Raw genomic sequence first — 26,186 nt, forward strand, 5'->3', positions numbered from 1 at the left:
TCAACCCCAAACATCAGATCCAAATATTTGTGTTTTTTTAAATGCACACACTCTTTTGTTTGTCCATTCTGGGCTACTGTAGAAACATGGCGGCACAACAGATCGTCACCTGGCTGTTTCTTTTGATCTTGTATGGATTTTAGATTTAATGTTGTGGGGAAAAGCATTGAGGAGGCAAAACTTACTACAGATGTCTGTGTTGTCTTTGCTTTTAACTACAAAAGGTTGATGGTATCTGAAACAAAATACTGTATAATGCTACACACAAACAAACCCAGTACACTAGCGAGGGGAGAAACAGACCTCTTATCCCAGCCAGTAATTATAATATACATATTATTATTATTATTATTATTATTATAAATGAATTAATAACTAGACTTTAACTAGAGAGATTTCAAGTTAAAGGAGAATTTTTGAGAAGCTTTCCAACAAGCAGTGCAGTATTTATTCAGAAAGATAAAAATGTTTATGCAGTGACACCAATTGTAAATCAGCTCTAATATCCTCAAGTCAAAACAGAGAAAAAAATGACCTGCAATGCAGCTATCCAGGCTCTGTGTTCTACGGACGCACAATAAACAACAACAACACAGGCTGCTGTCTGACCTCTATGTCTGACACTTGTCACTGTGTCTCATTACTGAGGTTGCTGACAACTCCCCTCAGTCCTGTATCTGTCTCAGGTCAAAAGCTGAAAGCAGCTGTAATAACACCGGGAGAGATGAAGCAGACATTAGAGGATGGAAAAGAAAACAGAGACAGGAGGAGAGACATAGTGAACAGAGAGGAGACGGGTGAGAGGAACAAAGCTCAGAGAACACCATATAACCTGACACATACCTGAGCCCTCCACATCCCCCCAACCCACCGCCACCCCTGTTTATTCATGGAGAGAGATAATCAAAAGCTAAATGAGGAGAGGAAATAAACAGATAACTCCAGCAGCTGGGTAACCAAGGCAACAGCGCAGCAGGTTTTCTCTTGGACTTTAAAGCAGATCTCAGTAGGAAGAGGAGAGGGGGTAGGCTGGTACCTGTTCCACCAAAAGCAAAAAGACAGGAATCTGTGGTAATGATGCCAGCACACTGTGTTATACAGGTAGAAACCACAGACACCCCACACTGTATGTTTTCATTTTTGGCAGCAGTGACACTGAGCCGTGCTTCATTATGCTCCAGTCTTTGCTCTATACTTCAATCAACTGGAGTTGGTCTACCACACCAAGATATAATATATAGCTGGGTGGGGGAGAGGCAACAATCGCTGTTAAAGGCAATAAGGTATCCCTGTATATATCCATATAGAAAAGTTTAGTAGTAGACTCCTACAGCTTCTTAAACCTTGTCGAAACCTGGTGCCTACTTTACCCACAATGCAACTCAACATTTAACAGTTTTACCCCAGATTTCTCATAAGAAATCTCACCAGAAATGTGACATCGCCTCTGTTTTCCAAGCGAAGTGCAGGGATAATTTGTTGAGTGGAAATGTAACATGACTGTTCCTCGTCCCAAGATGTCAACAAAGCTCATTTTGTCTACACTGTCCTGAGAACGAAGTCTGGGTAAGCAAACAAGTGGAAACACCTGTGTTGGTGAACTATGGGTGTGTTGGGCTAATAATAGTGTTGATTAATATTTCTAGCCATGTGAGGGAAGAAGAGCAAGCTGTAAACACAACAAATCATCACTATAGAAAATTGCTGATATTATAGTGTGTAAAGTTTCATGTTATAATGTGATGGTTAAATGTCTTTTTCTGAATGTGGCAGCAATATGCTGCTGTAACACTGATATGTGTTTGTGCACTTGACATCTGGTAAGTGTGCTGCCACATTGCACAATGGATGAATTACCATGCTTGATCTTTTTCAGCCAGTGCTTGAAGACTGGAATGTGTTCTCAGTTAATTGGTCCATAGTATCTGTATGACAGTCAGATATTGTCTTACCTCCGTTGTCCTTCACCAGTAAAATTTGCATCAACTTGATGCTCAGCAGGCACATAGAAGGAGAACTTTCCATTTGCAAAGTTGTCCAAATCTGCTGCTCGGATGGTCTGAATCACCTGATGAAGACAGACAGGGGACAAGTGAATTAAAAAACAATGGAAACAGAAGACACAAGAAATGCAGGGAAAGAGAGAAAGAAAGAGACAGAAATGTACTACACAGTACGTTCTAGTAAAGTTTTTCCAACCTATATGGCTGACCGTGAAGCCAACGCTGCAGATTTGTTTCTAATATAAATTTAGGTTCTATAAAATACCCTGTTACATGACTGCTAATAATATTTACTAAATCATTTCAAAACACTAATCCTGTTGGTGAAATAACATTCACCTCCAGCTGGCATCAAAACAGCCTCATAGAGTCAATGGAGATGTTGTCACTCTCTCTCTCATAATCCACTGTGGGGTAAACATCCCTGTGAGGGAGAGTGTGACATCAAGGAAAGGGGCGTGATGGTGGGGGAGGGTTGGTGAGATCTAACCAGCCATTGGTAGCTCTCTGTGTCCCTGCTGGAAAGACAGTGGAGTGGTGGAGCTTTGTCACTGGGAGCACATGTAAACGTCTTTGGGAGTTTCAGTGTGAGTACCTTTGCTGGAGCTGAGTTAATGACTCTACTACAAGAGGTTTTCCTGCTGTGTGTGGGGGAGTGTCAGTACAAAGTCATAGCCCTGCTGTTATAGTGGCCAAGTCACTGTTGGCCACTGTGCTGTGTTTATTGCCACAGAAGAGAAATTAATTTCTTATTTACAGCTGTGAAAAAGAAAGTATATCTTCTTTGAATTCTATGGCTTTACCTATCAGGAAATAATAAAAAATCATCTGGTCTTAAAACTAGGTAAATACAATCTCAGAGGAGCAATAACACATGACATATTACACTGTGTAATTATTTATTTAACAGAAACTAGGCCAAAATGCAGAAGCAGTGTGTGAAAAATTAAGTACACATTTATTGCTTCCATAGGAATTAAAAGGGTAAGAAGCAGCCAGGTGCTGCTGATCTAATGCCCTTGATCAAATGCTCACCAGCAAGTGTGAGCACCTCTATAAAAGCAGAGGTTTTGACAGTTTGCTGGTCTGGAGCATTCAGGTGTGTGTTAACACAATGCCAAGGAGGAAAGACGTCAGCAATGAACTTAGAGAAGCAACTGTTGCTGTCCATCAATCTGGGAGGGATTATCAAGACGTTTCCAAACAATTTAAAGTCCATCATTCTACAGTGAGACAGATTATTCACAAGTGGAAAACATTCAAGACAGTTGTCAGCCTTGTCAGGAGTGGACGTCCCAGCAAATTCACCCCAAGATCAAACTGTGCAATGCTCAGAGAAACTGCAAAAAAACTAGAGCTACATCTCTACAGGCCTAAGTTAGCACGGTAAATGTTAAAGTTCACAACAGTACAGTTAGAAAAAGAGTCAACACGTATGGCTTGTTTCGGAAGAGAAAGCCTCTTCTCTCTAAAAAGAACATAGCAGCACAGCTTAGGTTTGCCAAGTTTCATCTGAACAAACCACCAGACTTCTGGAACAATGTCCTTTGGACAGACCAGACCAAAGTGGAGATGTCTGAAGAAAACCAAACACACCATATCAGCACAAACACCTCATACCAGCTGTCAAGCATGGTGGTGGAGGGCTGATGATTGGGGCTTGTTTTGCAGCCACAGGACCTGAGCACCTTTCAGTCATTGCAACAGGACAATGGTCCCAGCACACCAGCAAAGCCTCATCAGAATGGCTGAAAAAGAAAAGAATCAAGGTGTTGCAATGGCTCAGTCAAAGTCCAGACCTCAGACTCAACCTGACTGAAATGCTGTGGTGGGACCTTAAGAAAACTCTGCATAAACCAATGCAACCAGTACAGGAAAACTCTTAAGTTACTGCTGCTAAAGCTGGTTCTGCCAGCTACTGAATCATGGAGTGTAGTTCATTTTCACACATGGCTTCTCCATATTAGCTTCACTTTTGTTGATTAAATAATGACACAGTGGAATCTGTCGTCTGTTGTTTTACACCTTAAGTTAGATGGAAGATTTTTTTTATTATGTCCTGATACATAAAACCATAGAATTCAAAGAGGGTGTACTTCCGTTTTCACATGATTGTATGCGTGAGGGCTACTCTTCTCCATAATCATCCATAACTGCGTTAGACCAAATTAACATGGAGCCAAGGGAGTGGTTTTGAGAGATCAATCTTCAGTGTTTTCCCATCTTAGACTACAAAACTAACATAACAAATTAAATTAAGAAATACCCTACACAAAATGTTTAGAAGTTGTCAAAGAGTTTTATGTGAATAACTCTAATTGTTAAGAACTGAAATCTGATCTCTTTCAGTGTGACCTAAAGTTCACTCTGAAATACAGCTTCTTCAATAGACAGACAGAAACACATTTGTGCACGTCTTACTCCTCTGCAGCAGAACATGCCATCCTGTTACCTATGCTTTTGCATAAACAACACATTGTGTTCAAGTCCAACAAAAGTGTTGAATCCACTTGAATATTGTATGAACAATATCTAAACATATCTAGTCAAACCAATTGGCAGAAAAGCCAGAGATTTCCTTCAGGGGTCGATAGAGACTACAAACAGCTACAAGAGAGTGAATCTTGGATTTCAGATGGACACAAACACAACTCCAGATGAACGTGGTGTTCTCTAACTGATGGATGTGCAGATGATATTTACTGACACTGTACATGCTACATGTGTTTACAACTTGTGGCAGCTGAAGCAAGATGTATTTTTATATTTGGCCTGCTTCTTTATTTTGAGGGCGATCTGCAGTATATTGGTCCAGTCACATTGCTGCATTCATAGTGACATTTAGCACCAAATGAATTCATTTCAATAAACTGACACAATCAGTGGATTCACATGTGGGGACCAAGTCATTTGTTTGATTGTGTCTTGTGTCTTCCTCCATCACTTTATTTTTTCATTTCATTGTACACTGTCCCCAGCCTTGAGTCTGCTTTATAGTAAAGATGACACGTATAATTACCATCTGTTTTATTATTAGCTTTTTCCATCACCTGGCTTGTTTGGTTAAAAGTCAGTTTTTGCTGCAAATGGATGATGGATGCTAGATTCACTGAAAGCCTCATTTCCAGACAAGAGAAACATGTCAGCTTTAGGCAGGAATTGGATGGTTGGAATAATTTCAGTAATCTGAAGGTTTCACCCACTCACCAGATAAATGTCCCTGATTATGATCTGACTTAACTTTTGAACATCAGGCTTCTGACTTAAATTCCCAAATCTGAACACAGGTCATTGTGTCTTCCACATGATATTAGCATACACGCAAGGGTTGCTCACAAATGTAATTAATTACAGATTACCTTTTTATCACTGAAATCTATTTCAGTTCAGACTGCAAATTTAAATAATGGTATGATATTCGTCTTCAGGCATCTTAACTGTTTCTCATGAATAAATATACAAAATCCACGTTTCAGTGTATTCTGAGCCCTCAGGCTTGTATCTGCCACTAGTCTCCATGCACTTAATACAGCAAACAAGAGATGAGTATTAAATGCACTGTATGCCCCAAAAACCTTAACAGCCAGTTTCATAGTTTTGCATCAATTATGCAAATATATCATACAACTAAGCAACATCCCCAAATGCAGCAGCAAAAATTTGTCACACCAGATTGATGTGCCATGCATGAAAATTTCTTTGTGTCAATTTACTGCAATACCAGTGGGATGAAAAAAAATCCTCCATCTACATTGACTGTGCTAGTATGTGTTGTCTGTTGCCTGAAGTCAAGCTAAATGATTACATACTCATGCAGTCACACAATACACGCACACACACACACACACACACACACACACACACACACACACACACACACACACATACTTGAGCTTAAATTTCCATAAAAACCAGGGAAAGTGGTGGACAGAGAACAAGAGAGAGCAGTATATTTGATGTCATAGAGGGAGTGTGTGATGTGTGATCATACATGTGAGGACAGCAGTGGCTGTGATGCAGATCTGGGCTTTGTGTTTTATCGTTCCTGGTTCAGAATCAGTCTGGTGTGGAGAGGCTGGCAGTGTGGTGGTGGAGGAGGGTGGAGGATGGTGGCGGGCAGGCAGTGAGGCAGGCTTGTGCTTAGGTTTAATATGATCGTCTATGCTGCTATCTGGCCCAGCAGAGGAGGCATCAGCGTGCTCCACATTCTGAATAATTTATGGGTTCAAGAAGCTGCAAAGTCTGCAGCTCAACTGATAAATCCCCTACTGATGGTGTCAAACACACAACAAAAAGGCTCCAGATCAACATGCATGTATGTATGTGCCAGCATGTGTGTGTGAGTGAGGGGATGAATATATACAGTACTGTGTACTGTACTGATCAGTGTATATTTGTGTTCGTATGTTTGTGTGTTTGAAACATGAACCTGAAGTTATATTCATATTTTAAGACTAAATGTGAACATGCTTTGGAGTTCATTTGAGATGATTCATTTTTGTGGCATGTCAACATGGCTTGTATTATGGGGGCGCCCCCATAGCTGAATGGTTAGGTTGTGTACCATGTGGGCCCTTTGCTGCATGTCATTCCCCTACTCTCTCCCTGTTTCCTGTCTCTCTCTCAAGCCTCAAAAGCCTGAAAAAAAAAACCAATTTGTTTCAGTTCCTCAAACCTCTGTCAGAAGAAGACGACTCAACCTGGAATCTGAGAGTCTCAGAAGATCTTCACCCACTGCGACTTCAGATCTGGCTGGTACATGGAGCCATGCTGTAAATATTCTACCTGAACCATAAAAAAGTTTTCCGTCGTGATGGATCAATCTTCAGTTTTACCTATACTCGCAGGATAAGTCTGGCTTTATTCACCATTTAATTTATTGTGAACATCCCATGAAAAGACCAAAAGCAACAATATATTATAGGCACTCAGCCTGAAGCCCATTGGTTCCCACTGAAGATCTTTTAAACATGTCATATAGTTTCATTTTAAATAGAAGTGCATTTCCTGAGGACTGTTTTCAGTGGTGGATTACATACACATCTGGTGATGTAATGAGTATTTCTAGCAGGATGGTGTATAGGATATGCATATATATTATGAAATGTGGTCATGTTAATGAATGTGAAATCAAGTTTATGGGGAAATATTAGTAAATGGACTATGACTTGTCAGTATCTCCTTTAACTACTGTATGATCTCTCACACAAATATTCCAGTACACTACAGTTTATCCACTTTTCACTGTGAACAATGCATTGTGATCATATAGACACATACCCACAGATAGCTAAGCTCCTGTAGCTCTGTGTGGCTAACTTTGTAGCATGACAATTTGTGGTGGTCTACTGCATGCACATCTTCTCTAAAGTTTCAGTGGTAATTAAAAACAATGTGCATCAACTATAGTTACTTTGATTTTCACAGGTGAATGTGTCTCAGTACAATACTATTTTGTGTTTTACATTCATGATGCTGGCCGACACGGTTTTCTTCAGATTTGCTGCCTTCATTAGCATAGTCAGACAACAGTACTGTGACCTCTTCTCTTGTTTGGTGACAGCATGTCTTCTTCCTGTGTGTTGTGGCTTTGAAGTATGATAATATCTGAACACCTACATGTAACAGCATGTCACAGTATTATAAAGCAGAGGGTAAAAACCCCTGTTACCTGGTGAGCCAGTTGGAGTGAAAAATCAACTCACACAACACACAAGACACCCGAGTCCAGTGTCACAGCACAAAGTCATCTCTGTATGTTGTGTTATGCTTCATACTACACTGTGAAGTCCTCCTGAAGTGAGATGTTGTGGTATGGATGATGTGATGTCCACCTGGCACTGGCCTCCAGTGTGTTTTCGAATGAGCCCACCTCACAGTAGATGTTTTTTTTTAAGTTCTTTTGTAAGTATCAGATTTTGAGCCCGTGACATCATCACCCACTCAGTGTCGCCTGCAAACCAACCACCTCCTAGGCCAGAGCATCAGCAACGTACCTGTCCATTTTTGGTGCCTGAACACACTACAATGGCACTGTTGCCCCCAGAGATGGATGGAACGTTGTCATTGACATCTAGGACCTGGATTGTGACCTGGGACATGGCTGACCATACGTGGATTATCTGAAAAATGACACAAGAAACAGGTTTTAGCTGCTGCAGCACCTCTGTAATCCCAAAGAAAAGACAGGCTCATCGTTTTTCTCCCACTGACAATGTAAGTAATGACACTACTTTTCTATGTGAACTGTCCATGACAAAGTTACTGCTCTAACCAGGTATTGGCTTTTACATGGTCAATTATTTAAAATCTAATTTAAAGTAGCAGTTTGTCATTCAGCAAATGTACACAGTAGACTTTAGAGAACGAAAGGCAAAACTCCTGCACACTGTCCATCAGCTGTACTGACTTTATTAATGAGGTTTCAGTCCTCAGACCTTCATCAGGCCAAATTCATCAAAACAGTGCAACACAATGAGAATCATATATACAATATATAACAGTTAGGGTCAGTGAGCTCATTAAAATAAAATAACAGCTAACTGTGGGCTGTAATAAGCTGCAGTCAATTCATTATTGAGTCTGACTTGAAAACAGTAAGTAGAGTTTCCTCTGAGAACCAGATTTTGTAATGTGAATCTGTGTTTTTTCTAGGTTTCTTATTTTGGAAGTACAAGTTTGAAATTTTTTTTTATTTTTTTTTGTACTTGTATGGTGCTCATGTGGTGTTTTTGAACTTTTTGCTGAACTTTTTGAACTTTTAAACTGTGTAAAATACCATGATGAGTTACTGGAGCTTTACTGATGAAATTATGTCCTGTCTTCATGAGTCATGGTAGGACTTTTGACCTGGACTGGCCTGCTAAAAGCCACCTGGAGATTCACCAATCTGTAAGGTCTGTGTCACTCTTTGACTGAGATTCAAGATTTAATTTCTGTTACACAATGATGATGACATATTTATACAACTGTTAGACTGGGTCACATCAAAGTTTGTGGTGAATTTATGACTGTACTTTGTGTGAATCACACACAAACACTCAAAGCAATATCAACTGTAGCATTAATAAAAACTGATCATTAATGAGTACGTTTAGTCACAGTGTTTCATAAGGTCTGAACTAATCACACAGACAGAATAGACTAATAACTAATGAAACCAGAGTAGACATCTATGGTGTTATCCTACCAGTTATCTTGCAGCACTGGGTTGCTTCTGTCTCAGAGGATTTTAACTTCTTCTAAGCTTTTCAGTCAGACCTTTAGGTTTTTAATTATTCATGTAAAACAAGTCCACAACAGTTAGCTGCTGGGTCAGTGTTAAAACAAGGTTAAAAGATGTCTTTTGAAATATTGAGGGAGAGAGTGGAGCTTCCGGACCCAGATATGTAACCAGACATGGAGATGACAGTCAGAGAACCACATTGGGCCACCCAAGTCATGACTGAGCCAGCCACAGCTCTCTCTCTGAGTTTTCTTATAAGCATGTATTAATACATAAAAAGCATTTTAAATTGTGGAGACTGCTTAGTCATTTCATGTGTTTCAGCTATAGTTAATATAATTATGAGCAAAGCCTTATTACAGCAGAAAACATTTTTATAATCTCCGAAAAGTGCACTGTAACCATACAACCACCTCACCATGAATTTCTCACTTTTGAGCAGCTTTCTCACTTTTTATTCATTTCTTGGAAAGTCTTTTTGGATTTAAATGACATAACAGACTTTTTAAATTGTCTCCTTGCTTCAGTAAACCCTAAAAAGGATGCAACTTACTGAGTAGATAATGCCTCACCCCATCAGGTCAGGTCATGGCTTCAGTTATTTTGAAAAGTAGTTTTACACTTTATTAATGTTTTAGTCACATTTATTCAATGAACATAGGGTATGTATCGTGAAAAAAGTAAAATAAAGGGATATAATATATCAATCAGGAACATTAGTAATACATCACAAGTGCTGTGGAAAAGACAGTTACTGCATAAGGGTACATTAGAGATGGATAAAATCAAATGCATTCAAAACAACATTAAAATAATATTATGAATGGCAGTGTTAATACAACAGCACTCACTGTGACGCACATTTCAATTCAACTGAATTCAAATGAATTCAATTTTATTTATATAGCGCTGAATCACAACAGAAGTTACTTCAAGGCACTTTTCATATAGGGCAGGACTAAACCGTACTCTTTAGATTATTATAATTACAGAGAGCCAACAGTGACCACAAGATGGCAACAAACTGATGAGGGTTGATACCACGGGGTTATCTCACTGACTCCACAGATCAGCTGTTCCAGACCAGTGCGGTACACAAACCAATCACCACTGCTGCAGTGTTGTGAAAAATAGAGACAGCATGAATTCATAAAGTCGACTGAAATGAGAGAGGCAAGGAATTCTTTGAATTTTCAGAGAGCATATTAAAGAACCCACCATGAGTCTTCTGTGTAACCAGGACACCTGGGGTCATAATGCTGAATACGAAAAGTCAATTTGAAAAAAACCCTTGTTTATCTCTAAAACTCTGATTGCTGGATAAATGTCTACACATACAGAGAGCTTCACTCACTGCTTCCTAACAGCAGCAGAACAAACCACCCTCCACTTAATGTGTCAGGTTTTGTGTTTGTGCTTGTATTTTATCCAACAGCGGACCTCTCTCTTCACTTTTAAGTTAAGAAGAAGAGGGATGCAGGTGCCAAGAGGGACCAGGTGATTTGGTGGGTTAAACCCAAAGTTGATGGCATGAGGAAGGCCAGTGACATTTGTCAATTCTGTATGAATTCTCACAAGCAATTTTACTGCCTCAATATCAAGATCTCACCTGTCAATTTTCTCCTCCTTATTCATTGTGTTACTACATATTTCATCTGCGGCGGTTGGAGTCTGTAACTTCCATTAGTTTGTTCATTCATCTGTCACATTCAATATCTCACACACCACTGATCAGAACAAGATGACACACAGTGGAGTGATACTTTTGACCACAACTCTGCCACAAGGACTTAAATGTGAAATGAAGAGGACATTTGATACTTTGATACATTTACTTTAGCCTAATTGAATCCTGCAAGCACAGATTTAATTTCTTCACAACCTCTGTGGGGTGTAAGCATTAGAGAGTAAATTAAAATCTTAAAAAGAGAGAGTGAATTGCAGCGTGGTAAATCTGACAATCAAAGCCACTGAACTGACATTATTTTTGTATTCTAAATAGATCAGGAATACATGTTTTGAGGCCCTGTGGTGACAGCTGAGTAGCGTTACCAAGCTAACTTTGTAGCAGCAGTAGCTTACTAGCTAAAATTCTTTAGCCACTGCTACAGCAGTATGCAGCACAGTATAGTTGAGTAATGTTATGTGCACTGTTATGTTGGTGCAGTTTTTATGTCAGCTCCAGCTAGGTAGCTAGCAAGGCTGCTGCTCATGTGCGTTCAGTGACCATTATTTTCAACATAGTTAGCTAGCCACAGTCTTCTCAACTTTGTCTTTATTTTACTCATTTTTGTTTTCCCCATTAAGTGTCACATGGGGTAAAATTTCAGATAGTGAAATAAATCCAGCTTATACTTGGACCGAGTCTGGCTGGTATACTGCATGACTGTCAGATGCTGCTCAGCCAACAGCCAGGGTGACATTAGAGACCAGGGCTCACATCCAAGTTGCATCTATGGTTAGGGTTAAACAATAAAAGAACATTGGTTAAGGCTGTGGACAGATTGTGGTTCCTCTTTAATGTTAATAATCACATTGTGTCTTGTGGTTGAAGTCACTGTGGCCATTTTCAGTTTTAAATCAAGACCATGATCTTCTAACCTTGACCAAGTGCTGCCAGTTGTTAAACACAACCTTAAAAAGTGAAATAATGATGAAGTCAGTATGAGCAGATATTGTATTGCAAGATCATACATTCCGGTGGAAAACAAATAGAATATGCTGACGGGGGAACATTTAAGTATCAATATCAATATTTTTGTGACTCACTAGACATGTATATTAACAACATTTCAGTGTAATGAATAGAAATAAATAAATAAAATAATAGAAAATCTTGCCAGCCTCCTTCAAAACACATTTGTTATTGCCAATTCTTGCAGTAGTGGGGTTGCATAGTGGCAATGCTGCACATAAACAAGAGGTTTTTGCTTTTTTGAAGTACACTCAATCTATTGTTCTCACTGTGTGTGTGTGTTCATGCTCTTCGCTATGATGTATAGTATAAATGAATTGTAAATGTATAAATGTATGGTCGGGTAGGGGGGAAGATTCAACTTTTCCTTAAAGTCAATTCAGTCAAATTTCTCAGAAACTTGTTTGTTACTGGGTTTTCTCTGCTGTCATACTCATGAACAAGTCATTTTTGACCCTTTACACTAACAAGTCAGTTAAACATATAGCTCTTGAATAGTTAACTTTAAACTGCAGACCTGACAACTTGTTTCATACTCTATCCTGTCCTTATCTCTTCATCTCTTCCCTCCCTGTGATCTCTCCTCGTCTAAATCCTCTCTCCACCTCTGTGCTTTACTTTGCTGGGCTCCTCTCAGCTCATCCCATTAGAGAAGGCTTATAGAGTGTATCTGGGGAGCAGCTCGCCACTGCACTGAGGCACTTTCTGATCAGACCTGAGGTAATAGGCAGGGGTGAAGGTCAGATACCACATCTGAGAATATCTCTCTCTACTTTCTGTTTAATTCACACGAGAGCTGAACTTTTTTTATCCGGTCTGAACTAAAGACAGAATGAAGATGACCTTTACTCCTGACCTCTCTGCTAAAAACCACAGCAAAGCAGATAGGTAACTCTGTGCTGACTTTAATGATGGTGAGAGCAGAGGAGGAGACAAAAAACTGACATATACAAAGTGCTAACAAAACACTTAGGCCTCTAGTTTCAAGCTGATAAACTGGTTGGTACATTGGTGTATGTAATCCATCCATCCATCCATCCATCCATCCATCCATCCATCCATCCATCCATCCATAATCAATTACTGCCTAAACCTAACCACATGCAGGACAGAATATGAACCCTGGAAACAAAATCCAGGCAGATCCAGACATTTCTTTCAGACTGTATTTGAAAATACATATTAACAGTGTACAAATGAGACAGGGTTCTAAGCCGAGCCTACAGTATTTACTTCAAAGTACAGGTACAGGTATTGACACTGCACTTATATTCTCTACTTTCTCTACTTTCATGTGTTTTTCTCTTTCTAGCACAGATATCATTAGAGTCAGCAACAATAAATCCCATGTTGAGCTTTTTACTCCATTCATATTGTTTTATTGTTTGTTCTTATGAACCTTTGCTATTATGAATCATTTTAATATATAACTTGTTTATATACCTGTTTATTTTATGAGCCTGCTTGTTTCTATTTTCATGAGAGAGGAACTCATCTCAGAATACTATCAATACTAATGCTAACACTAATACTAACTCTTTCGCTATTTTTGTGTATCTGGATGCCCTGGAACCAGTAAATAAGATCCTGTCGTGTCACATTTTTAAACTCTGAAGAAGGATCATCGTTGCTACTCAATACTCATTAGTTTCTGTTCATGTGCTTAAGAGCCCAGAATGCTTGGCTTTCTCAGGCGTTGGGAGCTGGTGTCATGTCTGATAACTGAAGTTGAAGGGATACCATGTAACGATCCTGTTGTCAGACACATCAAGCAACTACATCAACAGTTTGGTTTCAGAGTAAGCTGCTGCTCGGTTCTGTGTGTTCCCAAGATCACAATTACTAAATATTGACTTTAAAGTTATAATCCTTAATATTTTGATAAATTCAACCTCCCTTTTTGATACTATTTATGATTGGGCAATGCTCATTCAGTGTATCTTTTTCTTCATTCTGTAATTATCCCTCTACATGGTAGTATTAATTGGCAGTGGTGGGGTTGTTGTTATTAATTTTGACTTTGGAATTCCTGTATGCTGCAGTTTAGACCATGTACTGTAGGTGTGCTGACATTTTTCTTTTCTTTCTCTTGCTCACTTCCACCTATGACTCCACCCTGAGATGAAGAAATACACATGTGGGTCACGTTTGATGATCGATGAGTCACTGGTGGAGCAGAGAACAGAGCACGATCACTGACCTGAGGCAGGTCCAAAAATGTTCCCAAGCCCTATTGGCCACAAACTCTGAGCAACAACCCACATTAGCTGTCCCACTTTTTTTTTCTTTTTTAATCTTACTTACAAATAAGAACACACGTCTTGTCCTGAACCTGAGCTTGTTGAATGAGCCACCAAACAAACATTCATCAAGGAAAAGTGCACTGCTAATGTCAGTTTGCAGGGTAGATAGCTAATCAGCTGCTCAGCTGCAGCACATAAACCAACATGTAAATGTACCTGCAAATGTCACGTCAGTCTGTTAAGATGCTGTTGTCGTCCTCACTCTCCAACAACACAAACCACTGCAAGCCAGTTCTCCTGATAACTGTTTTTTTTCTTATCCTGAGGAAGGCAAGGGACGCTCAAACATTGCTCTACAGAATTTAAAATACAAACTTTGTGTCTGAGTTTTGAGAGTGTTTTTCTTATCATCTCCACCAGTGAGACAGCAACTCACTAGATTACCTGCTTTCCTTCTTTATCTCTGATATCAACATGTCTTCTGAGGAGACTGAATATAATGGATGATGGCTTTTAATTAACCACTGTTTAAACTCTATTCCCATTAATACAAACTTTAAAGATTTGTTTCCCGCTGGCTCACATGAGGAGAGACATGTTGGAGTAACATCTTTGATTCTTAAATTATATGGTGGGTGTCCATCCTGCACAGGAGGTTTGGCTCTTAGATTAATCTCCAGAGACTCAGCATCAGGGTGACTGAGCCACCTGGCATTTATGAATGCCCCCGTTCGGTCCATTACTCACACTATTGTGCAGTAAAGGGTAGGAGAAAGGGTAATTGGCAAGATAAGCATAAGCCGGGGAGAAATGAGAGGGGAGGATCAGCTGATGAACTATTCCTCAGATGCTTTCAGCACAGACACAGTCTGTGTGATGTTACACAGAGGTCCTGTCAGATCACTAAATGTGTCTTAAAGGGAACTCCACTGAATCAAATAGCCTTCTGAAAATGTCCTTAATATTTTCTGTAATTTGTTTTTGAGGTCAAGCAAAGCTTCAAAGACAAATGGAAATGTCATCTCTACTAAACCTACATCTACATCCCCAGGTGCCCTCATTGAGGGTATCTGTCTCCATGATATACAGTCTGGAATGACAAACTATTTATTTAAGTTGAACAGCAATAAAACTGAAGTACTCATTATTGGTTTTAAAACTGAACTGAAACAGTTCAGATGTTTCACTGTTGTCATTAATGATTGTTCCATACCCAGTTCAACACATGTTGACCCTCTTACTCAGAATAGCATTGAGATCCTGGTTAATGCTTTGGTCACATCTCACATCGACTCCTTTGATGCCATCATGTCTGACATCCCGAAAAACTAGAATTATTACTGACTGATCACAAAACACCTCCTCACCCAGCTTCACTGGCTCCCTGTGGCTAACTGGACTTTGATATTCTCCTCCTCACATTCAAACCACTTCATGGTTTCACTGTCCATATCTTGTGAATCTCTTCCACACCTACTCAGCCCCTTGTTCCCTCTGATTCTCCTAAACAGATCTGTTTTCTGTCCCAGACTTTGAACTTGCTAGCATGGGAGCCAGAGTTTTATCTTGTGTGGCACCCTGGCTATGGAACTCTTCACCCCACAAAGGCAAAACTGGGTATCGTTTGAAAATTTCAGTGTGAAGATAATGCCTGAGTACTAGTACCACTAACAAAATCTCCTGTTCTACCACATCCCAGGTGTTCTACTGGATTCAGATCTAGAAACTGGGGAAGCCATTGAAGTACACTAAACTCACTGTCATGTTCATGAAACCAGTTTGAGACATAGCCATTAGAAGATGGTAAACTGTGGCCATAAAGGGATGAACATGGTTTCCCTATCGAAACTCTTTCTGCCTTGCATGGTTAGTTCTGCACTGTGCCTTTTGCCCACCATTTTTCTGGTGATCACAGAGAATCCATGTGTTTATTAGTAATCACAAACTAGAAGAAGGTTCAGTGATGTCACCTTAAGGACACCTTAATGATTGATGGATAGATAGCTGGAGGGATGAATGGATGGATGAATGGATATACAGAAAAACAGACAGCAGACAGTCTGATCTGGTCTGTTGTCGCTGTGAACTTACCAACCTCTGCAGCCATCACAGTGATGTTGTGCCATGCCGTTTCCTCCCGGTCCAGAACCTTGGTGGTCCTGATGATGCCGCTGTTCACCCCAATGGTGAAATACAAAGGTCTGTCCTCTTCATTTTCTATAAAGTACCTGTGATACAGAATGATGATGGATTGAAACATAGATTTTCTTCATGTAATATAATACAAGACACACTGTCACATGATGATGCTACAGAGAGACAGTAGTCATGACCAGTATTCTGATGGTGGTTATGAGACCAAATCTTTTTGAAGAGATATGCTAAAATTTACATCACTCAGGTCTAGCCCAAAACTGTAAGTAATAGAGGTACAACAAAAACATGTTTATATAATACAAATTTATTATCATACCTGTGTATTTCCCTCTGAATTACCTGATAGTACTCAGGTCACTTTTAGGAGTCACAGCCCAACTCAGCTTTGATCACAAAGCCTTCTACTCTACAAGCATTAGCAGAAAGTCATGGGTCTTCTGTTGTGTTCTGTTAACATTTGATGATATATGTTTTTGAAAATGACCAATATCCCAGTTCAAAAAGCAACATGCAGACAGAAGATGACTGTAGTTCTTATGTTAATGGTGGCTCAGACAGATGAATACCAGTGCAATTACTTAGCCAGGTTTGTAAGAAACACTACCAAACTGGTTCAATAAAGTTCACAAATTGGTAATTACCTTGTTCATACTGCAGTACTAAATGGCTAAAGAAATGCAATAAAAAAATCTATAGTAAACTTGAACATTACTAAAAGAAATACAGTACTGTGCAAAAGTTTGAGGAACTTTAGATGTTTTGACTCTTATCGTTCATCAGTACCAGGGAGGTGTCTGATCAATGAGTCCAAACACACAGTCAGCATCATAAAGAACTGTTGTCAGAGAAAAGAAGAACAAAGAGTCCTGACTTTAGCTTTAAGTGCCTAAAACCTTTGCATAGCACTGTACCTCTGAAAGCTGTGGCACATCTAACTTACTCTGTCATGATGAAGAAAATGACAAAAAATTGAACAGTACCACCTCCAACTTGTTTTGGTGTGTCAGCTAGCATGCCCACACCACTGGATCACTTATTCTTTAGATATTTTAGCAAATCACCATAAAGTTCCTCTCTTTCCTGGCCAATGGATATTTTATGGAAAGATAGTGATGACGGCAAATAAACTATGATTAAGGTATGGTTGGGATTAGGCGACTGTAGCACTTGGTTAAGGTTATGGGAAGACTGGTTAATAAAACAGCATAAACCTCAGGTGAGGTACATGCCCATCCATCACCACTGTCTTAACACCCTTACTTTCCACATCACTGGACACACAACTTCTAGAAATGGTGTTGAACACTGGGGTTGGTTATACATTGGCATGTGCAGGACATACACGATCATCCAACACATCCTGAACCTTCTGATCCTTCTGTGAACACAACTTGGGACACTAACCTGGGACATTTGGCAAGCAGCAGCTTTCACCTTCCTCTGATGTGATGGCCCTGGCATAAAACTGTGTTTACACCTGTGGTTCCTGGCCAAGGCCACTCCCATGTGCCAAAACACCAGGCTACAAGTCTGGATAACAACAGGCACGATGCACCACTTTGACCCATTACCAGTGTGACAGAAAAGGAAAGCAAAAAAATACAACTCTGATTTTGGAATTTTGGCTTGGCCTTGGCCATTGCTCAACTGTGCATTAGCACACAGACTGAGCCATAGTAATGATCATAACACACAGTCCCTTCTCTAGGCAAGGCTGAGCGAAGGGGGCCATGAGAGAAAGCCTCTCTCTGTGCCCCTGTTCCTGTGCCAAAGGAGACATTAGCAGCTAAGGGAGGGAAGTGTAGTTTTCCAGAGAATTGAGCTTTTCACAAAGTGGTAAAATTCAGCTGTGACACAATTCACAATTCACTGTGACACAACTTTGACACAAGTGTAAAGCCTTTTTCCTTGTCAGGACACCTGAGCTCCAAATACTTACAGACGTACACACAAAAACACCTACATGCACATCACATCACAGACTGTTTCTCTTACCTGACAGCGCTGTTGGTACTATCAGGGTCCACAGCAGTTACAGTGCCAACCTGGGTGCCAGCAGGTGAGTTTTCATACACGTCCATAATGTAGTAGTCCATGGAGAAGACAGGAGGCTCATCCACATCCCCCACAATGACTCGCAGTGAAGTGGAATCTTTAAACGGCCCCAGGTGGGAGAAGCGGGAGTCTAGGTGAGTGTTGGAGCCTTCGATGTTGAGTGTGTGCACTTTTCTCTTCTCATAGTTCAGACGCTAGGGAGGAGATAGAAAACAAAACACTGAGGACACGTTTCAAAGACCAAGTAACAACGTGCCATTATTAAATTAAAAGTTACATCCTGCTAATAAATGACAATCAACTGATATAACAGTAACTAATTAGCAACGTAACATGCCATCTTCTGCCATCAAAATAAGAATACAACCATGATGAGGATGCCTAAAAATGTTTTTAGGAAGACAAAGATATGTAGAGTGAGACATCGTACAGTTGATAAATTAGTTTGACTGTGCTTTATGATGTAGAATTTGGTCTCCTGATTTCTTCTTTTTCTCCACTGAAGATACTTGACATTACCTCATTGTGCCCCACAACAGATTTACAGCAATGAATGCCTATATCCACTGATAATTTTTTAGAGAAAAGTTCAACATCTCCAGGACACAAGGTATTACAAATTCTATCACATCTCAAACTGCGGGAAAAAAGGAAAAACAATTATGGACTCTTTTCCTCCTCCTCCTCCTCCTCCTCTGTTCTCAAGTCTGCGCAGCGGGGGAAGAGGTACAAAGAAAATCAAAAACACTTTTAACCTGTGGCTCTGAGTAACCAGTGATGCTTACGCTTGCTGAGCTCGGGGTTTCCCTCTTGTTGTAGTTCAAAGACTGCAGAGGCAAATCAGACACAGTCAAAGGTTTTCAGCCTGGCTGAAAATCCATGTTTGCTACACTCTCCAAGTCTATTTCCTGTACAGTTCACTTCAGTATTTTTGAAAAGAGGAAGAAAACGTTTCAAACTGTGAGGGCACAATATAATTCCTTTTCAGCAAAATATCAGGTCCCCGACTCTCTTACGTTACTGTATAAAACACTTTGTGCCAAAAAACTGAAAAAATACAGAAGATTAAATTTTCTTATCGATTTTAATCTTATTTTGGGAGATGCCTCTCAAAATTTAAGTCATACTGTGATTCAAGACCATGTTGAGTCATCTCAACAGCAGCCATTGCTGTACTATAGCTTACTCCTAACTGCTGTTGCTTTTTCAAACTGACTTTCACCAGCTGCATCAAAACTAAAATGATAAAACTCATGATGAACTGATGCTGTATGGTAAATGGCCTGTAATTATCCTGGTAATATAAAACTGATTTTGTGCATTTTGGCTGACATACACTAATCAGCAACAATATTCAAATGATGATATTATCTTGTTATAATGGCACCTGTCAGGGGGTGGGATATATTAGGCAGCAGAAGTGGATTTTCACTCCTATCCTATCCCACTTCCACAAAAATAATCCCATTCCATCCCAGCCCCAGAAGAATCACTCCCGTCCCATCGTGTTCCTCTGTTGTGTGCTTTGGGTGCAGTCTGTCAGGTCTGTTATTGTTTGGCTGCACCATGCGTCAATAACACAATACACAATAAAATAGCATTTCACTCTTTTAAAACTCAGTCCTGCCTGCTCCCATTGATTTTGATTTCCCTGATGTGCTTCCCTGCTCTCGCAGTGGCAGCTACACATTCAGCTGCTCTGGTTCCTTTCCTTCTCGAGCGTCCCTGACACTGTCTAAACTATTCTACTTACAATAAATCCACCTTTAACCCTCCATACCTCGTCTGTGGCTGCGTTCATGTCCAGTAAAACCGTGGACATACATGTGAGCGTAAGAACCAGACCATGGAGCAATGAGAGAAGCTGGACTGGTCTGATGAAACAGCTTGCAACTGCATATCATTTGGAAAGCTGGGTGTGTGTGCATCATATACATAGGAAAAGAGATGGCAGCAGGATGCACTATGGGAAGGAGGCAAGCTTACAGAGGCAGAGTGATGCTCTGGGTAGTGTTCTCGGTGCCTGATACCACAGGACACCTTCAGAGGTCTTATGGAGTCCATGTCTCGAGGGGGACCTACACAATGTTAGGCAGGTGGTTTTAATGTTGTGGCTGATTGGTGTAGATTAGCTCCTATAGTTGCAGGGCTTTACCTTTACTGACTGAGGGAGTGAGCTGAATGTGGTTCCCAATCACCTCTTTGTGCCAGAGTTAGTCATATTCTGACGCAGGACACTGCTGCTGAGGGATTCACTTTGTCTAATTTGTTAAGTTTCAAATTTGACCTGTGATAGCCTTAAACTCAGTCATATGTAAAGGTGAGAGAGAGCAGTGGCATGTATGCACCTTTGATTCCTGGTCGATCTGTAAACTGTCTTTCAATATGTGGAGACAATATACTCTATGTATGCAAGTATACAAGTACTGTAAAAATAGAACCATGTCCATTCTTCTGTGTTGCACTGCAGTGATATGACTAACCAATCACAGCATTTCAGCCACAACTGACATCCGTGCAGAGAATAACACATGCCTGGGTTTTTAAAGGATGATAAATCACTGTGCTTGTCAGACTGGGCTGCCATGACAGATCTGAAAGACTAAAAGAAAGCACAAGCCAAAGAAGCCTTCACTGTGTTCCTGCCTGTTCCAGTGCTCCTCTTAGTCACGCCTGAAACTGCAGCTCACCCATGAAACATATTATATACTTATATAAGAATCAGCGTTGGTTTGTGTGCTGTGATCTCTGATTCCTACCTGCTTGAGGGAAATGATTCCCTCTCTGTGCTCTGCGTCAGTGGTGATGGTGAAGATGGCAGCAGCGTCAGCATTAGTGATGCTGTAGGTCATCTCAGCGTTCTGCCCTTCATCCTCATCGTTGGCTCTGATCCGACCCACTGCCTTCCCTACTGGAGCCAGCTCTGGCACATACAGCTGGTAACTCTCTGTAACAGCAGCACAACATTCCAACGTTTGTAATTACAACCGTTATCATTCATCTTTTTCTCAGACTCTCAAATAAGATGTGTTTAATACAGCTGTTCTAAGGCACTGACATTTGTTACATGATGATCAGAACCCTGGCAGGACAGGAAAGACAATTTTATTCATACACCACAAAGTGCATACAGCAAAAAATGTGTAACAGATTCACTATACTCAATGTATTAAAAAGGCAGTGACTGTAAGTGAATTTATTTTTTATTTTTTAAAGAAAAAGTACTGTAATAAAAAGCAACTAAAACCCAACACAAGCTTGTTAGGTGTCTATAGGTGTGAGACCATCATAACCCTGACAGCTCTGTGTGTCTCTCTCCCTCCCTCTCTCTCTCTGCTGGAGGACCTCACCTGCTCACCTGCTCTTCATCACCTCCCCACCTCCACAGCATTATTATTAGTATTGCCAGATTGATATCAGTAGATACCCATTTTTGCTAATCCTGGGCTGCAGTAAAACAGTCAAAAAAATCTTCTTTTCCTAATCACTTTTCCTTGATCTCGATGGAAAACGTCATGAGGTGAAGGAGGGACACGAAGGAGAACTGATAAGGACTGGAAACAGATCCAGGAACAACATAACATGTAAATTCACTTTCTATCTATTTCCTGTCCTTGTTTGGTTTGCTGTCTGGATACAGACAGGTTGTGCTCATAAAATGTTTTGTGGATGGAGTGTGGAATAGTGAGACTGTATGACTAGGTTTCCTCGAATCTGAGACAAAAAATAATGTGTGCATATTAAATAACCAGGCTGAGTTGGTCTGCCATTTGTGATAGAACATTTCTTGATGTGTTTACTACTCTCATTAGCATAATACTATATTCATGCTAGCCTGAGGCTGTAATTGTTAAACATAATGTCTCTCTCTCTATTTGTCTCTCAGTGTGTGTGTGTGTGTGTGTGTGTGTGTGTGTGCGTGTGAGTTAGTGAGTCAGAACTGCTGTGAATATATTGTTAATAAGTGATATTTGATTTGAAGTTTGGTCACAACTGCTCTAATTTATCATGGGATATGCTAATAAAAGCTGTCATATAGGAAGTGATACACTTTCTGCCATTTTTGTAAGTATGTATATCTAAAGCAGAGCGTGTGTACTGGTATTTTATTTTTTTTATTTTACAGTAACTGTTTCAAATGAGAAGAGCAGGCTTCTGCAGCTGCCTCACAGCAGCAGGACAGATACATTGATAAAAGTGCATTCATTGGAGACGTGTAACACCAGAGTGCAGTGCCATCACACACTGCCATCCACTGTGTTAACGTTCACTAAACCATATGAGGCTGCTACAAAATAACACACAATTCTCTATGGATGTCAGATTGGTCGGTCACTGCTGCACATACATGAGGCAAAGGAGCAGGTGTGTTTGGCATTAAAATAGGACCCAAGGTATTCACACATGATGGTATCCTCCCCTGAACAGGAAATTGAATTGCTAATGCTAAAAATTGTAGCCAGCTGTTCAGATAACTACCAACAATCAATAAACAACCAACTGACTAGCCAAGTGTGCATGTTGAGCCACCTAGCCTTAAAAGAGCTGGAGGATAAAGATGAGGCAAGAGACCCGCTTACCTGCTGCCGTGAATGAGAGAGATCACTTACTCTGTGGAAACTTTGGAGGGTTGTCATTGACATCAGTGAGGGTGATGTTGACAGTTGTGGATCCTGACAGTCCTCCGACCGAGCCCGCCATGTCTTTGGCCTGGATCACCACAGCATAGTGGTCCCTGGTCTCACGGTCCATGTTGGACATTGCTGTACGGATGATACCTGAGGTAGAGATGAGGAGGGAAAAAATATCAGAGTTGACAAAAATGTAATGAAGCTATTTGAAAAACAGTCAGTGGTCCACAAAGGAGCATTATAAATGTAGTGAGGACATTATGGCCATCTGTTGTACAAAATAAAGTGCAGCTGTGGTTTTATTGGCCAAATTACAAATGCAACTTATGTAAACAAGCACAATAAAATAGAATAAAGCACAGACACTGACATTTTCAAGTCAAGTCAATTTTATTTATACTTTTTTTTTCCAGGTATTTAGCATTTATCTTGTTTCTCCTGTGTTTCTATTGTTGCTTCTGATTTAACGGTTTTATTTTTGTTATCCCTTTCCCTCTTGTTCCTTGTGTCCTTGTACTTCCTGTTTTATTTTGAGGTCTCTTGTCCTGTCTTGTCTTTGGTGTTTTTACTTCTGGTCTTAGTCTTGTTTACCCTCTTTTTTTCAGCCCCACCGGTGTCAAGTTACCAATTATCCCCTGTGTGTATATATAGTCCTGTCTTTCACCTGTGCTTTGTCAGAGTCTAGTGAGTCCTGTGAATGTGTTTTGCTCCTGTGTTGTGTATGTGCTTCCTCAGTGTCTGCTTACCCTATTACATGTGGTGTTTGGATTTGGATTTTTTTTTTTTTTATTTCTGGAGTAAGGGCTTTTGTGTTGTATGGACTCCCCACGTGGCTTAACTGTCAGTGAGTTTTTGTTGTTTTTTGTTTAATAAATACCCTGACCTGACCATTTTTGTGAATGTTCAGTATTTTGTGCATTTTGGAGCCCCATGTATTTCCAGTGACTAATATAACACATCTCCAGAATATTTACACTTTTTTTATTTCTATGTACATGAAGTGGGATCTGACAGTGTAGTTGACACATTTTCTTATTTTAAGCTGAAACCAGAGGCCACAGCATTGAACACATCAAACCCACTTACACCTCAAGGCAAGATTATTGTATCTGGCTGAATAAAACTGACAGTGACTTTACAAATTGAATTTGATCTTGGTATTATTAAATTAAAGTTTTTGTTGTATGCACCGACACACTAATATATAAAACTAGGAATGATGAATTAAGATTGTGCCTCTTAGCAGTGGCTTAGAAATGTCATAATTCTCATGACTCAAACTGAAGTATTACAGATAAATCCCAGATGAGTTAAGTGAGTATTGGTGACACATGCAGTGAAACAAAAGACAATGGAACATTGTCCTGAGGAAATAATCCTGCCGAGGCTGCTGCTTCAGTTCAGGAAAATCTCAAAGGAAAAATTAATTGAGTCCAAGCTCCTCAGTCAGCATTCTGGCTGAACCATGAAGGCTGACGACATGAATTACATCCGCAGACGTGAGAGTGATTGGCTGTGATATAAAAGAATATAATATGATTTGACCACAGGGGAAGGTAGTTCATGTTTATAGCTTATATTCTTCATGTGATGGTAAAATACATCCGCATATCTACACATCCTCTCTCTCCTGCACATATACATATTATTTCCTCTTCATATCACACGTGCACACTCATAACAATGTGGCAACCAACCCTCTAACCCAGTCAAATATAATAATCAATCACATGGTGTAGACTGCATATTTGCCAGCATTCTGCTGAATGTGAGTCACTACACTGATGTGATATTCATATATTTTTCATAAATGACTCATAGCTGTGTTGTCTGATTCTTGAAACACGTTTTCCTGCCTGGAGGAGGAGTTCTGACACAGCATACATTCCTCTTTGTTCATTCCTCTCTCTTATTTGGTGTATGCATTTTGATTACATGTACTGTAAGAACAACAAACAATGGCCTTCATATGTAGAATGGCTAGTACATTCTGTTGATAGTGATTACCCATTTACCACAAAAAAGTCATAAACCTGTATGATTAAGACATATAAAGAAGAAAGAAATAAAAACTGATAAATCCATCCCTTGTCCAGATTACTAGTCAGGCTGACTGAGACTTCAGGTCCCTGTTTTGGCTTGAATTTTTAAAATTACACCAGGCCAGAGACTACACTAGACTTTGTGTGTCTGATAATAAGATAGACTTTATTTATCCCACTTTTGGGAAATTTACAAATATGATGATGTTGTGGAGTGCCCTATGTCAAAAATCTAATTTATCTTTTTTAAATTAACATTATTTAGATCTCAAATGATTGGATATCCAAGCCTTATTGTATTTTGTAATATATGTTATTTTCCACATGATATCAACTGCATTTTTATTTTCAAGGTTTGTGTTAATGTGACTTTATCTGACTGTAGATCACAAGGCTTGTAGTGACAACTTTACTGAGGTCAGATCAGTGGGGGGAGATACTTTACTTCAGTGTCGATTCAACATTGTTTTAAAAACAAAAATCCAATAAAAGTAAAACCCTGCTTTAAAAACGCTACAAATACAGAAGTTTGATCAGCTTTATGTACTTAAAGCATACACAGTAAAGGTAGTGGCTGTGCAGTAAAATGTCCCTCATGACTTATCATATTTGTCATTATTAGACTGTGAATCCTGATGCATCAGTGCGTGAGCAGCATTTCACTGTTGTAGCAGCTTGAGGGGCCGGGCCTTCAGATAAGTCTGAAGGATTACAAGATGACATAAAACTGTTTTTACTGTTTTCTAATCTTTGCTGTTTTGTGTGTGAATATTGGACAATTTGACCTTTATGATGAAGTTTGGAAGGTAAGTCACTCACTTTTAACAATGTAATATGTTTTTTTTATATGTATTTTTTATGTAAAGTATACAGTAGCATCAGATGGGAATACTCACATAAAGTGCTAGTGCCTCAAAACTGTACTTGAGTACAATATTTATCTTTACTGAATTACCCTCCATTAGTGGGTAAATTGTGATAAAGGCTTGAGGCTATCACTACATCAGCCTACAGTCTGTGTGTGTTGTGTGTGTTGTCACACAGACATGCTGTAACAGAGAAGAAAGCCTCAGAAGAGGTTTAAACACAATTTTGTCATATTCATTTTGTCTCTTAATATACCCTCAAAGACTTT

At 39.8% G+C, this 26,186-nt stretch overlaps 1 protein-coding gene across 1 annotated transcript in view; it reads right to left on the minus strand.

Moving 5' to 3' along the window:
* The window catches only part of LOC108896682 (cadherin-18-like), a 121,111-nt gene that overhangs the window by 11,694 nt on the left and 83,231 nt on the right, over nt 1-26,186 (minus strand). The window contains 8 exon segments of the mRNA XM_018695908.2: nt 1,953-1,968; nt 1,970-2,068; nt 8,000-8,098; nt 8,100-8,125; nt 16,258-16,394; nt 18,319-18,572; nt 21,138-21,325; nt 22,989-23,156. Coding sequence (XP_018551424.2) covers nt 1,953-1,968; nt 1,970-2,068; nt 8,000-8,098; nt 8,100-8,125; nt 16,258-16,394; nt 18,319-18,572; nt 21,138-21,325; nt 22,989-23,156 — 987 coding nt within the window.

This window comes from Lates calcarifer, linkage group LG4, assembly GCF_001640805.2.
Source record: "Lates calcarifer isolate ASB-BC8 linkage group LG4, TLL_Latcal_v3, whole genome shotgun sequence".
Taxonomy (NCBI): Eukaryota; Metazoa; Chordata; class Actinopteri; family Centropomidae; genus Lates; species Lates calcarifer.